This window comes from Atractosteus spatula, chromosome 9, assembly GCF_055471065.1.
Source record: "Atractosteus spatula isolate fAtrSpa1 chromosome 9, fAtrSpa1.hap1, whole genome shotgun sequence".
Lineage (NCBI taxonomy): Eukaryota > Metazoa > Chordata > Actinopteri > Semionotiformes > Lepisosteidae > Atractosteus > Atractosteus spatula.
Genome location: NC_142714.1, coordinates 5,190,141 through 5,206,441, shown reverse-complemented (window position 1 = coordinate 5,206,441; position 16,301 = coordinate 5,190,141). Strand labels below are relative to the sequence as shown.

General features: G+C 37.4%; 1 protein-coding gene across 1 annotated transcript in view; it reads left to right on the top strand.

The window, feature by feature from the left end:
- Positions 1 to 16,301, top strand: part of npas3 (neuronal PAS domain protein 3) — a 182,723-nt gene that overhangs the window by 148,931 nt on the left and 17,491 nt on the right. Inside the window, exon 6 of the mRNA XM_088925112.1 lies at positions 11,134 to 11,252. Coding sequence (XP_088781238.1) covers positions 11,134 to 11,252 — 119 coding nt within the window. The remainder of the gene's footprint in view (positions 1 to 11,133; positions 11,253 to 16,301) is intronic.

Here is a 16,301-nt window from a genome sequence, read left to right as displayed (position 1 = left end):
TTAAAGCATTTTTTGGTTATATTAGGCTCTATGCTATTTATTTGTATGCGTTTTTAGAGATTATTTAATAGAAATCTAATTTGTCGAATGTTACATGCTTACATACAGTCACAGAATGTTTCAGACTTTGTTCTCTACCTATCACTAAGAATGTAGGTCTTGTGACATAAATGTCTTCACAGTCTTGGAAAGCTCTGTGTGTTAGATTGTATTTTGTTTAACTTTTACCTTGTGCAAAGTGCTGCGTGAGCAAACCATTTTAATACAAACACTGCTGGTAAATATGGAAGCTGGGAGCAGGGACTTTTGTTTTCACAAGGCACTAATACAGTAGCTGCTGCATGACGACTGCAATGTCAGCGTTTATCTTTGAACTCCCGATTATTAGTTTTGACTGCAGTCACCTCTCTGACAAGTGTTATTGCTGTTCTATTTTATATCCCTGTTCCAGCTGATTTCTAATGATAATGCTCTCCCTAGTTCACTGCTTCTCTGGAAATTACAGACATGCTTTGACAGGACAAACTACTTAACAGCCTGCGCTTAACTCATCCTCCTTTGTTGTGATGTCATGACCATTGCTGCTGTGCTCCGTACATTAAGAATAGCACAACACTGTATCCTCAAGACATTCTCGAAAGCGTCCCTGCAGACTGTAAAACCCTCGGATGAGTTTCTGATGGGAGCAGAGCTCTGTTAGCAGCGCTGCGTGTTCAGTCCAGCACTTTTCAGAAATGTAATCAAATCATAGGAAGGAATGCTTTTATCTTGTGTTGACATCTGCACCCTGGGTCTGTGACCATTTCTCTGAATCAGCACAAGGGCAGATAAACCTTTCGCAGATAAAATTTGTGAAGTTGTCGCAATTTCACCCCGATTTCCATATTAATAATGGATGTACTATGTCTCCCTTTACCGGTGCCAGATATAAGATTCAAAAGGACCAGAGGTTATCTTGCCATTAGCTATGCACTCTGAGGGTTTTTCAAAAATAAGTGAGGGACCACGGCTGACAAGACGATAACCTTTAATCTCCTGGAGCAATATTCTGGCGATTCCATACTTCAGTATTTTAGAAAGGGTTACATCCATATGCATAGATTGTTGTGTTCTGCAAGCACTAACGTGCAAATGTGCTGACCCTCTGTGTCGGCTTGTTGTGAGTTCAGATCCCAGCTCTGACAGATGGGTTTAGACTCATTACTTACCCAGTGATGCATCCAGTTTTTAGATTTAGAGTGTCGGTGACTACTCCCGTGGTCTCATCAGAGAGGGAATGTTCACGTAGCATGTCTGATTTGCCAAACGGTGTTGGCGATGCTCTTCCCTCCAGGAGTCTAGGAGGAGAGGTAGGAGACCTAGACAGATTTCTGGGATGTCAATAAGGAACCCTTAAAGGGTCTTCTGTACACTGCCATGATATTACAGTAGAAAATGTCTGCTGGTCATTACTGGTTTCTTATTGTTTTACATGTATACTGTAATTAGCCATTTCTTCTTGTTTTGCTGTCATCAAGAAGCATTTCTGTTTAAGCCCATAATTTATTTTTTTTTCCTATTGACATATAACTAAAATACATGTGGGCTCTTGGAGGGCTGGATTGGATTGCATCTGCTAAACAAAATGGGTATTTGAGTTCCCTGCCTGTGTAGTAAATACGCGGACTCGTGGATGAATTTCAGGGTGAGTGAGGTTTCCCATAGAGCTAGCACTGAAATGCACTGTTGGTAGAATATAGAACAGCAAAGCTTAAAATGGGAGAAGTCCTGTGGCATCTGAGGGAGTAGTGCTGGATGATAGGAATACCGTTGTATTTGTTCATCTTCTGTCGGAAAGACCGGGTTTTGCATAATTTTCCAATACAGAAGTGAGATTAGTCGATAAAGCGTGTTTTTCCACTTGGGGGAAAAATGGCTTATTGCCTTAACACCTCACTGTGCTATTGGGAACCAGACTAGCAAGTCTTCAAAGTGAGGTGACACAGATGAATTGGGGCTGTTCATCAAGTACAGTGCGTGTTGTTTTGAAATGCACGTTATTTGACTGTGATGAACATGATCGTAGTCTTCAGTGTAGTGTGAATGCTAGGTCTCAGCTTTGATCTGATGCTCTGGAAGCAGAAGTGTTTTTAATCACTTCCTGACCATTCTGTGGAAACGCAGCTCAGATGTGTCAAGTGGACGACAGGTTTCCTGTGTATTCCAAGAATGTATTTCTGTTCTCCAGCGCTGGAGACACTGAGTGAGAGAAGCCATGTTGAACTAGAAATGAGAAAGAACACTGTGAAGGAAAAGTCCAAAATCGATAACAAAGAGAAGGGAAAACATTAAATACATAAGTTACTAATAAAAAAATCTGCTCAAAGCACCTTACATCTGCACCACAGGCAAAATATTAAGTTAACCAAAACAAAATGACTGCAATCTTCTACATACTACCAAACAGTGTTTAATTGAAGTAATTTCATTAAAGTAATAAGACAGTGACATCACCTGAGTTTGAGCGTTCAACCCTTATCTGTACACTCTGTACATAAACCAGTTCCTCACCCAAGTACATGCATTATCTTGACTGCCTGCTACCTACAATGTGAGAATTAATATCTGAGGAACTTTGTCGAAAACCTTCTAGAAAACTTCAATATACAGTATCATACGCTCTGTTTGCATCAGTTGCAACTTTTAGTTAGTGAAGGTCTGCAAGTTAGTTAAGCAAGACCTACCTTTTTGTAAGTCTTTATTATATCAAATAACTTGATACAATATAAACCTTCAACTACAGTGATTAGTGTATCTGATTCATATAAAGCATCTAGAAGAGTAATTGTAAGCTCCTAAGCCTTATGCATAACTGCAGCTGTAAGTGGTGTACTTTTTTAGAAAGATTCAGTAACTCATTTCTTATCCTGGACAGATATTAGAAGCTCTTTTAGTTCATGTTGGATATATTTGCCATATTTTTAAGGTAGAACATGGTGTCTTGGGGTTATATTGTAAAATCAATGTCTGGCAAACTGCCCTGTAAAACAAAAACTTTAAACACTTGGTACTTTTTAGAGATGTGCTTGTGTTCATTGAGTGATGCTTAATGTTTCATTTATTGGAAGCATTTAATCCTATCATTTAATATAAATGCAACCACACATCTGAACATTTCTGTAATTCTAATTAGATTTTGGCAGGCTGGTATAGGCAATGTTGTGTATGAGGTAATATTTATTACCTCTCGAAAAAAGTGCTTATGCAAATGTTGTAAATTTTAATTGAAATGATCTTTTGCAGCATTTTTTCAAGGACAAAAAGGTAGGCCAGCACCCATTTTGTGGAAAGAGTTGCTCATTAGAAAAGGTTTGTTTGTGGTAGTGTATAATTAAAGTAATGGTCACAGCTTGTGTGGCAGCAAATAGTCCATTGTTTGTTTGATTGCTGTACAAGTCAGGAGATCAGTGCTCACTAAAAGATGTATGCACATTAGCATTGGAGAGAAGAGGTTCAGAATGTACTGCCACAGATTTTCCTGACAACACTGCAGAAAGAAACAACATAAGAAGCAGAGCCTTTTGCAGGAGAGCTAGCAGATTTAGTTGCTGAAAGTTAAAAAATAAATGAATCATAAAACGACCGCCTGATACCTAACAACTGGCTATGTAAAGAAAGAGTATTTTGTTCCAAGTCTGCTTGCTGGGTCTTTGTGATTGATAGAAATAGCCTAATAAGAACTTCTCATTATGTTCAAGCATTGCATTAATTGTGCTTTTAGATTACATTAAATACATACATTTGTTTTAATCTTATCTTCATATGTTTTTTATAAACCCATAGACATAATCCCTGTATGCTGAAAGCAACTTCAGACAGGTTTTAGAGACTCTCTCTTCTTCATAAATTAGCTAGTGGTCATCATAGAATGTCAGACAATCCCATTATGTAACAGGTTGGTGAGACACTAGAGAGGAAAAAAATGAATGAATCACACAGCAGATGTCATTTTTTATAACTATGTTACTGAACAATGAGTTGATTTTCCTTTAATATGTGAAGCTAGCTGCAAGTGAATTCATATTAACAAAACACTTTTGTGTACATGCCAGAGATGTGTGAGTTGTAAATTCAACAGAGCAGGCACAAATCTGAATGTAGTTAGATGCACTACGGTGTGTAAGGTGTGAGAGCTGGAATATTTACAATTTATCTTTACGTTAAGTGGTTGACATTTTGCATTGACACTAATATTTATATAGGTGTAATGTGAAGAATATTAGCTGGCGTAATCTAGCCTGGCTCAGGTTTATAAGTCATACAGTACATGCTTGTAGCTCCGACCTTGTAGTTTCTCACTGTGAGCATTGCAGCCAGAATTTCAAATTCAGGAAAGCGCTGCATCTAAAGACTAAAGTACTGTCGTCTTGTTATTAATGGTCAGCACTCAAGCTGCAGTAAGTAATACTTTTTTAAAATGCCATCATTTAAATGTAGATTGTGGCATTCTGAATGATCATCTGAAAGGTTTCAACATGAAATGAATTTTAGCTCCTAAAGTCCATAAATAATGCTGGCTGACATGGACGTCTGAAATCAGGTCAGGACGAGGTGGGCTGTGTTCCCCTGACGGTGTGGAACATTCTCTTGAATTTAAAAGATTATTAGAATCCACAAAACACACTAAACACTGCAAAGTAAAAAAAAGGTTTTGTTTCACATAATAACTATTGACCTTTTTGCTCAATGTACACTGTTTCAGGTGTTAGCTGTTCTGTTCCATCAACACTGAAGATTGAACATGACTTTTTTAATAGGAAACACCAGAGTTACTGACTGCTCAAAGGACTTGTGTGTTGTAATTGAATATGGGGTAAAGGAAATATAAACAAAGGAAGGAACAAACACAACTCAAGGTTTACATTCACAGGTCCCTCTTCAGACTTTTTCTCTGAGCTAGAAGAAATAATCCTGAAGTGCAGAGTTAAAACATCATAAATGCACCTTTAGTTACTTAGTCATTTTCTCTCTAGAGCGACTTAGAAGAAAAGACTAAAGTGTTCATGATAGCATTCAATGTCAGTGCAGATAAAGAATAAGGGAATTGTGGGAGAGTGGAACAAGCTACCCAGCCATGTTATTGAAGCTGATACCCTGACTTTTTTGACAAAGAAGGATGAGGATGAGGTTTTCCGATTTATCAGCTGCCAATGACCAAACGGTCTAACTGGGCTGTAGAGATAGCTGTAGAGTACCCAGCAGGCCAAGACCTGCTACCACTACATTTCTGGTGTACTCATTACCTTCCTGCTTTTATTCACATTGTTCAAATAGGTAGCTGCATCGGCATGCCTAGGCTGCAAAGGAACAAGTAAAAGGTTTTTTCCATTTGAAAAGAGAAGAAAGGAAACACAACATTTGGCTGTGGAGCCTTCTTCGGGTCAAGAAGAAGAAGGCTCCACAGCTGAAACATTGTGTTTCTTTTCATCTCTTTTCAGCATAGAATAAACCTTTTACTTGTTCCTTTCTTCAAATTGGCCACCTTAAAAAATTGCATTCACTGGGCCAAAAAAAAAGTAAAAGTGCTTTCTGTATAGTTGCTTAAATTTTTAAAAATGTCAGTGAAACCAATTTCATACTCCTGTTACAGTACCTTCCATAGAGTCGGATTTTATCTCTGTAAGGAAATATTCAGTTGCTGAAAATTCTTAAATTTATCCTTATACATTAAGGAAAATGTGGTATCCACTTAATTGTATTTTTTGTGTTTATCAGATTTTGTTTGGTTGTTTTATGTGTTTTGTGTTATACAGAGAATGATCTTGCATTACGTAGTATTTTATCATATTTTGTGTTTGAATATTTAAAAAGAAAATTCCAAAAGAATTTTGGAAAATTACATTTCCAAAATTTAAATTTCCAAAGGGATGTTGTCTATTTAGGTTCCAGTGTTCAGTTAAATCTGGCAGGGAATTAGGGTTTGCAACCCAAAGTCAGAATTTCTTTATGTTGATTCTGACTGGATCGGTACCAAACGTGTAGCACTGATCTCTGCTGATAAATCAATATCCTCATAGTGTATCTACCACTGCTGTCTGCATGGTGCCTTTAACAGGCTAGCAGATTAAAAGCAGACAGATCTTGACCTGCATTCGCACACATCAAGTACCTCTTTTGTCAGCTTTCCATTAAATTGCAGGAACTGTACCTAAAAAGTGTTGTCCACTTGCTTAGAAAAGACACTCATTTGAACTGTGTAGGGTATGCGAAGTCTACATTAATTTAATATAAAAGGACTGAGTAGCTCAGGCTTTATGTTATGTGAAGACGTTTAGCTTCTAAACCTGGAATTGATCTTTGTGGTTGTAATTTGCTCTTATTTTAGTGCAGTTTACATTAGCATGTTGTTAATAAAGATACTAAAATAGAAGAAGCATGCAACTTATCCTATATTTTTTCATTTGTAATGCAATCAGAATATTCTTGATTTTGCTAAAGCTGGGCTTTGTTTTGTTCCAGCTGATGGGTGAGATGATAGTTTATGTTTGTTACTAAAAATGCCTTAAAAAGAACAATGTGCTAAATGGTATTACCAATACAATTTTATTTTCAATGTTTGTAAATGCAAACACTTTGTTCAAATAAGTTAATTAATAAATAAACCAAAGAATTAATGCTGATGAATAAGGTGTCTTACAGAAAGCAGATGATTTCAGATTGCTGAAGAAATTCTATATAATTACACTTCATTTTTTTAATACATGCCAATCAGTGTGCTAAATGCTAACAGACAAAATGTTATCATTAAGGTCATGAGAAATACCCTTAAGGAGTGCATCTGTTTCTGAGACAAAGCTCTGTGGCAAATTGGCAGCAAGCTGGGGGAAAAAGCCTTCACGTTTCAGATTTCGGACTCAGGAATACAACTGGGTGCAAAGGCAGGATAGCTGTTTGCTATGAGGTTTTTAATGAGGAGAATATAGATATGGACAGTGATTAGAAAGGTTTGCATGCAATAGAACAGTCCAGTGTCTGGAGAGATATACTGTATATAGGGAAGAGGATGTTTAAGTGTTTTCACATATGCGGAAAGAAAATTGTATGATGTGTTGGAACGGAAAAGCCTACATATAATATAACAGAATAACCCTGCTAAAAACTCGTCCGAATATTTCAGATGGTAGTTATTTAACATATAGGCTATATGTAGAACCTTTTCAGAGTACGCAAAAGCCATCTCATTAGCTCTTACTGTAATGCCTGCTCCTAATTATCTTTAGTAATTAAATACCCATACCAAGTTTGGCAAAAGAGAAATCTTTTCTTATTTATAAGTATATAAATTAGAAGGAATATTAATTGAATTCCTGCCCCTGAAAAACTTACTTATAATTTTTTAGCTTTAGCGGTTTCAGCTCATTTACAAAATTTAGTTGCGCAAAATAAGTTAAAAAACTAAAAGCTTTGATCATTCTTATATGTCACAGTGGATTTTCAAATGTATTTGAATATATTGCTTACGTTGTGTTTAGTTTTTCTTAAAGCAATTTAAGACTCCTAAACAAGGCAAGATAAAGTCTTGCATCAGGTCACATCTGCCTCCAGATGTTTCTGACAAAGTGAGTTTGAAATTATCAAAAAGCTTTCCATTAAGACAGATCAGCTACCTTCAAACCATGAGTTAGTGATTCTTTCACAAGTACAAATGTACAAGCACTCTTTATTTTTTAAATAGAAAAATGCAATTTCAGTCCTTGGGAGATTTGAAAAGCTGTATCTGTTTTTTCAGTCCACTTGCCAGAGATTTTACAGAGTGGTTCTCAAGTCTTTCAGGTGGAATCATGAGAGGTTTCAGTAACAGCTAACAGTGATAACACTTGATGGGCCAGACTCAGATATGTTAGATCACAATTAGCAATTATGGCTAAGTCAGTGTCAGTGATGAAAGTTTGTGATCGTGTTATGTAGGTAGTTTAGCCTTTGTTCTGTGCCTGATTATACTTGGTTACTGCTGGGGTACTTTCACATAATTTAACACTAAGCATGATCTTACTATTGACATCTTCCCTGAAAAAAAATCTATAAAGGCTTTAAAGCCGGGTCCTGTCCTTCTTAGGGAATTCAGTTAGGGTCTGTGGTTTATCTTGCCCTATACAATGGGTACAATTCAGGCCAGAAAGGAGCTAAATAACACAGACATCCAAGAACAGCTATGAAGACATTCTGTACTTCACAGGCAGTCTGAAAGACAAATATATATACAGTATATACAATTCAGAAGAAAAGAGAGGGTCTATTTTTCTTTCTGATAACACCACTGCTCAGTTAATTACCTAACTACTGATTTTTATCACGTACACAATGTTTCTTAGGTGTTCTTTATTAGGTTTATTGTGGCTCTATGATAATATCAGTGCAGTTGCTGAAGCTGTCAGCGGGATGTTCGTGCAGACTCAGATTGGGAACTACAGTGGGTTTATCCACGGAAAAGGATGTTTCAAATCCGGAAAAAATGCCCGAAGAATCCCCATCGCCTAAATTTAGCAGGACCCCGTGCTGTTAAAATCAGCTGTGCTTTTTTTTTTTAAAAGATTCAGATATTCTCTCTCCTTTTTCAGTTCTGCCCTCAACTGTGTTCAATTAATAGGGCAGACTCGAGGAAATATGTTTCTCCATTAGCTTGGTATACAACAGAGAAGGGGGAGTTGTAGCTTACAAAGAGAGTGTTTTTTGCTTAAAGTGAATTCTCCGGAGAATGGTATCATGAGTTGCAGAATTAGGGAACTGTACATCTTTGAGGTTTTTTTTTATATGCCCGCGCACACAACAGAAATGATATAGAGTTTCTCAACCGTCTGTGAAAAACTGGAGGAAAAAAGATTGCTGTGCCTTTAAGCCATCCTCGTGCCTAATGAAAAAAATAAGTTCTAAGGGGCTCTGATCTTGTGTTTTAGTAAAATAGAACTCTACGGCTGAGTGACAGCTCTGATCTAAAGCATTTAAGTGTAAGTTTTGATCTCTCTGCCTTTGATTAAAACTAATGAGCTCATTTAATTCAAAATGGGAATCTCTGATAAGAGAAATAAGGTTGATGTGATTGGATTAGAGGGGCGAATTAAACTCTTAGAGCTGAAGTTTGTGCTTATACAGTGTATTAAAAAGCTGTTGGCGTATTCTGCTGTGTTAGATGATGAGAAAAATTTCATAGTAATTCATATTTAATCAGAAGAAATGAAATGACTAAATATAACATGGCTCGGCTTTTCCCTAGAGTGATAAAGGACTAGTTAGATTTTAAATGACATTTAATTCATGTCCTCAGAAACAAAAAAACTCATAAAAGATATCGCGGGGGGGGGGGCGATGTCCCCACTTTCAAGTGTATTGTTTCCAGAGAAGAGGGAAAGTCACAGCAGTCTTGTAATATGCAGAATAGTACGAAACAGGATTTTGCAGGTGCCTTCATCATCATCCTGTTTTCACTTCCGTCTCCTTCCCTTGTCCAGAATCTCTTCGGTCTCACAGTAAAGGGTAAGGGAATTCTCCTGAAAGGAAGACAACATCAGCAGTTTCTCTGGCTGACTGGTATAAGAGAGTTCAAATCGCACTTTTGGGACAGTGCATGCTACCAAATATTTTACGTTGTTCCGTGTGTGTGTGTGGTGTTTTTATTTATTAATAACCTGTCTGGGTTACAAATATATGTACTGTATGTAGAGTATCAGTCTTCCTGTTACTGTGGTTTGCTGTTTATATTGAAAGATGTAAGAAAGGTCAAACATTTTGGTCTTGCCTTAAACAAGGAATTTTCTATTTGTATGCCTTAAATGAGAAGCATTTTTAAGCTCTTTTTTTAAATGAATGCAGAATTTGTTAATGACCTCTTCTATAGTACTAAATACTCTTGATTTGAAAGATCTTTTAAGTTGGTGATTAGTTTTGAAGAAGGTTCAGAAAAGTGAGACTGCGGTTAAGTCTTGCTTTGTGAGCTGGAAAGAGTCTTTGCTTTAAGTCTTGCTTTGTGAGCTGGAAGGAGCAGAGCTCTTCGGGCAGCTCTCTCTAGATCTTGAGGTGCCAGGTCCTGAAGGGCAGACCCTGGGGAGGAAAACACACACCAAGCAGAGATTTTTAAAGCCTGGCAGCAAATCATTCACCCCTTTTCTGAAAATCACATTAAAAATTACAAATCTAGTAAGATGCAAAACATAAATGAGAAGGAGGAGTATAATCAATATTTTCAAGTGATATATTTAACACTAGACACATTAGCAAACGGGTTTGATGAAAATCTGACTAGACACTCTCAGAAAATGGAACCCATGCTGGCCAGAAGTCATGCAAAATATCAGGCTGGTGACTACAGCATCGTTAGGGTTCATGGAATTTTTTTTTATATTATCTCCAGATTAACAGCTCCCAATTAGAAAATGTGTTTAGGAATGTTGAAATAGAAATTTGACATCAACCACCTGACCATAGGATGAGGAGGCTGGGCCCCCCCCTGCAGAAGGAGAAGGGGGAACCAGGAAGCAGCTACACAGGTGGAGATGTGGGGGAGGAAGGATGCAGATAGAAGAGCACAAGGAAGAGAGAGGCTTTTCAGGACCTGACATCGTAGAGAATTACGGGTTAAAGTGGCAGCTGTGAACTTGGTTCCTCCCAAATGTTTGTTTTAAACTCCATTAATGATTTAATAAAAAAAAAAGTATAATTCAGTAAAAACAAAGGCATGTAAAAATTATCAGCCAGTAATGTCTGAACGTGGTTTGTATTCGTTTGACTCATTGTGCAATTCGGGACTTTTGGAAAACAATACAGTAGCACTTGGAAGATTTGGAAACCTTTCTTCAAAGTTGTGATAACTTTGCGTGTTTCCATGTTCTGCATGAAAAGTTCAGAAAGATTGCCATAACAGGCAGAAAACGGCATAGCTTGTGTGTCATCATTAGGTTTGTTTAAAATTTTCATGGGCATTGGTTGTTATTGAATTATATTTTTCTATTAAATGATTATCTAGAGATAATAGAAACTCAATGAGAAGTTATTGCAAGTCTCCTAACTGAATGTATTTTTAATATCAGCCGTCTCCTGGGTTTCCCCACACTAATATATAAAAGTATCATTAACTAATTGAATTCTTGTTTGTTTTCACAGTGGAATCTACCAGCCCCAGTTTGCTAGCGCCTGACAATACCCTTGAGCGCTCCTTCTTTATACGAATGAAATCCACACTGACCAAGAGAGGTGTCCATATCAAATCATCTGGATATAAGGTACACAAGACCCCACTTTGCTGTTGTCATTTGTATTCATTACCATTCACATTAAAAAAATACCTGTGACCTTACCTGCAACGAAAGAATTGTCTCATAAACAAACAAGCCTCCCATCTCATTGCAATGTGACTCATTTTGAGTTTAACAAAATGAAAGCTGACAATGTCATATCATCTTATATTTGGGATTATTTCTTCATATTAAAAATGTGTGCAAAAATGCAAAGTGTTGCATTCATAGTACTTATCCTGCTGATGGGTTCTGATTTCAGGTGTTACTGCATTTACAGAATGTTTCGTTAATGCACATAGGTTCAATCCTCTATCCTATTTTTAAAACAAATAATAATAAACATCTCTTTTCTCAATATGCATTGATTTGGTGCTATTCCAACTTCCGACTAAAGATTTCAGGTTTGGCATTTTATATCATATACTTAATGACCACAACATATCCTGCCAAATGAACCTTTGTCTCACTATACAATCACTGCCTGATCCTATTTCTGCATGTCAAAACTAGTTTGTATATTATACATGCACTACGAGCAGCTGGCTGCATGTTCTGAAAGCATTCTGTTTGAAATGTGGTGCCTAGTGTCTATCTTTCTCCATCCTCCAGATTTCATTTAAACTAAGGGGGGAGAAAAAGCAACAACCAGACTAATCATGGTGTTCAACAGAGTGTGAAGATCGACAGTCATTTCCTTAAAGTACAATAAACCACTGCCATTGCAAATTAACCATTGCTGTTTTTACACACAGTTGGCTGCTATTAAACCACTCAGGGTAGCTGAAAAAAAATAATATAAAGAAATACATCTTTTGTACCAAAATCCCCTGATGAAAAATAACCCCCACCCCCACCTCCAAGCTCTCCTCCGAATTAAGACAGATTGGAAAATATGCCTTCTGATAAACACCAAAAAGCTTCTGGCTTCTCGGTTTTGCAATCTGTAAAACTACCGGCTTTATCACTGGTAAAAAATGTGATTGAAGTAGAATTTGAAAGTGGGGCTAGCAAGTCTCTTTCCTGCTGTTCCTTTCCCTTGAGGAAGATGTCCACAGCATTTTGCTAACTTTGAATTTAAAACACAGGTTAAAATACAGGTGATCTTCTAGAAGGCAGCTAACAACTACATTGAATGTACAGTAGTTAAACAATTTTACTGAATGGCCCAACCTCACTATTTTTAACTCTTTGAATGCTTTTTTTGTACTTTGCTGTTTGTTTTTTTATAAAACCAGGGTGAGTTTGCAGGCAGTTCTGGAAGTGACAGGTTTTGATATAATGTCTGAGCAGTGCTATACGAGCATTTTAGCTGAGGTGCAATTGTAGAGCATGTGTTACATACCCAGGCCAGTCTCACATTGTAATGGAAAAGTGAGTGGAGAAAGAGGTTCATTCCTCTTGGGATCTTGGACTCTCAAGTCTAGTTAGGATGAACGGTTTTCACTCACAGTGTGAACTCCAGTTGTATAATACTGTACATCATAATGAGTTGAGTCTTTTATGTAACTTGAAACTTTTAATGGCTGTTAATGATCAAAAAGGCTCTGTTTTCAATTCCCTCTCTTTCTGTTCTTTATTCTATTTTGTTGCCGATTTTGTTAAGCTATTTTGAAGAAAAAAAATGAAGCTGAAATCTGAGTAATAAGGTGACCAATTGGGGGTTCCCTTTGACAACACGAGTTAAATGCATCCAGATTCTGACTTGGTTTGTTTCATCCGGTGTATCTGCTGCATCTACGCAGACATACATTTCATGCAAATAAACAGGAAGACAGACAGGCTCCTGCTTCACATAAATATTCACACACGCCTGCACGCATACATCAACAAGCAGACAAGGACACTTCGTATTACATTTCTCTTTAAATAAAGTCAACACTTCTGCTGTTACATAATACAGTAATATAAATATTACATACAAAGGAAGATATTAGCTGCCTGGCGAAGACAGGAAGCGAAGCAACCGGGCTCATCAAGGATGCTTATATCACCATTCTACTCTGGAGGTCATATCAAAGAGAATTCCTCTCCAGCTTAAACCCATCTTTTTTAAACAGATCTCGGGCTGATCTCATTTAATGCACTCATGTAAAGGTTCTCAGTCATTATTTGTGCTGTATCACATTTCAAAAGCACTCCAGAGAATCCCTGGGAACTGATGAATCTTATTTCTTATGTATACCTATTCTATATTCACTCAGAAGGAAAGTGCATTGTGTGCTGAACCATGAATTATAAAAATTGATCCCTTTGTTATGTTGGTTTGTATTAAATTGAGATATGCTATTCGTCTGCTTTGTGTTGCCAGGCTCAACCTCCCTGTGTCAGTTTGCATTTAGCTGCTTGAGCATATTAATGTTTAGCCAGTGCTTATGATGTTTTTGCCAAGAGCACTCCTGTAGCAATATGCACCAGACTTCTCTTTGTGGCAATTACTTCAAAAAGTTGTCTTTTTAACTAACTTTTGATGCCTGTGGCTTTCAGATTCTACTGTGCTATTTCCATTTTGTATTTTTTTTTGCTATTCTAATTTTAGTTTTTTTTTAGAGTAAATATACTGATGCACAATCAGAACGCAAACGATTTATTAAGAAGCTCACTGGGCACATACATAATGTTATTTACATTTTAAATAGTGAGAAGATAGGAATTGTTCATTGTTTGAGAAGCATTATTCCTTGGGATAACAAAAACCTGAGCTCAAGTCATTTGATTTTTGTAAAAATGCCAGTTACTTAGTATTTGGTAGTTGAGTCAAGTTAAAATTGCCAAAATTAGTTAATCAAGAATCTGCTTAAATTGCCAAAAAGACATGATTTTAATTAATGCAAGAACAATGGAAGATAAGACCATGGCTTGCGTAAGTAATGAAGAGCTATCAGTTTGATTGAAGTAGCCTGTCTGTGAGAGACATTGCCCAGGGAATGAGATGTTCTGCTTCAGCAATCAGCAGACTAGTCCAGAGAAACTAGGATACCGGCTCTGAGAGGGGCTGACCATGTTCTGGAAGGCAGAGTGTCACCACTCTGGCCCAGGGCCATCACATCTATCTGCGTGATCTTTTCCAGACCAAGGGGGCTACAACATGAGAAATTCCAGGCCGAAATAACTTCCGCATCAAGAGAATGACTGTAGATCTCCGTCAGCATGAAAACGATCTGAGTTTGTTCAGCAGTGTTGTGACGCTCGCACTCACAATCGGCAACCAGAGGCGTGGAGGAAGAGTGATGTCTTCTCTGGGAATCTCCAATAAAACAAGAACTCCTGTAGTGCAGATTTAGGGCACTTATTCTTGGCAAATCCCTTGAGCCAAATGTTTTTCTGTTGCTACAAGAAGAGGAAGCGTCCGTGTCCAGAAGTGTCAATTTTCCATAAGTGCATGACCACTGCGTTCTAGGATTACAATAGCACAGTTTCAAAAGTCCTGCCGTTGTCAGCTTTTTCTCCTAATACCGTCAGAACGTCTGTGGGACGAAGTTGCCAATGCCTTCAATGGAAGACAGTCAGGACCAGCCAGCCCTGTCTACAATGGCACAGAACGAGTGGCAGAATGTCCCACAGCAGTCTGTCCAGAGGCTGATCAGGTCTATGTGTCAGTATTGCCAGGGTGGTGTGCTTAGGATGGTCATGCCCAATACTACTTAATTGCAATGTTTTCAATTTGACAGTGGGTCACATTCCACAATTAAATACATTAGCACTGAATGATTCTTTTTTATGCTTATTACTATCAGTAGTAGTAATATTTTTTAAAATGCTTAATCATTTCCCTGATTAAAAATCCTAGATTTGCTCCCAGTCTGCCCCTAATGAAGCTGCATTTTGTGACACTTTGAAGCCGATGGAATTGTCTTCTCACATCAATCTGTGCCTGTCACATTCTTTCAAGAACTGGATATACAGCATATTTTAACCCTTGCTCAGCAATTCCTTAACCTCCACAGGACATTAACTGTGTCAGCTGTATGTTACAGTTCATACATTTTTTTTCTTCCCTTCCAACTTACCGGATTGTTGACCGGATATATTGCAACTATTACCAGATTTAGAGACTAACTAAATTTAGGAAACATTCCTTAATTAACTTTTTTAATTCAAAAGTTAATTGTGTTTTTGATTAAAATAGTTTCTAGATTCTAGATAACTCTGTAAGATATGAATTTTCACTTTGCCCCTACTCAGTTTAAGAACCTGTTGTATTTCATGAAATATTTCCTACTTGACAGGCAAAGGACATATGAAATTGCTTTAAAATTCATAAACAAAGGCAACATGATGTCTGTAGAACTATATCTGACATGGGCAATCTTATAGATAAGTTGTGTTTGACGTTTTCAATTAATAGCATATGTATGTAGGCTAACAAGTGTTGTAGGTACCTCTAAATCTATAATTGTTCCTCTGCTGCATCTTCAGGACACAAAACTGTCACTTACTTATTCAAGACAGGGAGAATTCACAAGCAGCTTGCTTCAGGGCACAATTATTGGTGCCAAAAGCTCTCTCGGTGTATTTTATTTACTGGAGTGATATCTGTGCAGTTGTGACAGCTAACAATGTCTTATAGATGTTATTTCCTCTTGTATTATTCTAATGCCTTTTTACCAGTAGAATAGTATTATGTAAGCATTTCTATTAAATGAGATTCAGATCTGAAAGACAATGAAAGGTAGATGTTTATTAAATTTAAGAGAGTAAAAAAATGTGCTTTTTAGGTGCTGCAACCCTTTTAATAATAATAATAATAATAATAATAATTGCTTACACTTATATAGTGCTTTTCTGGACACTCCACTGAAAGCGCTTTACAGGTAATGGGGACCCCCTCCACTACCACCATTGTGCAGCCCCACCTGTATGATGTGACGGCAGCCATAGTGCACCAGTACACACAGCAGCTCTGAATGGGGAGGAGAACAGAGTGATGAAGCCAATTCAGAGATGGGGATTATTAGGAGGCCATGATTGGTAAGGGCCAATGGGAAATTTGGTCAGGATGCCAGGGTTACACCCCTACTCTTTTCAAGAAACGCC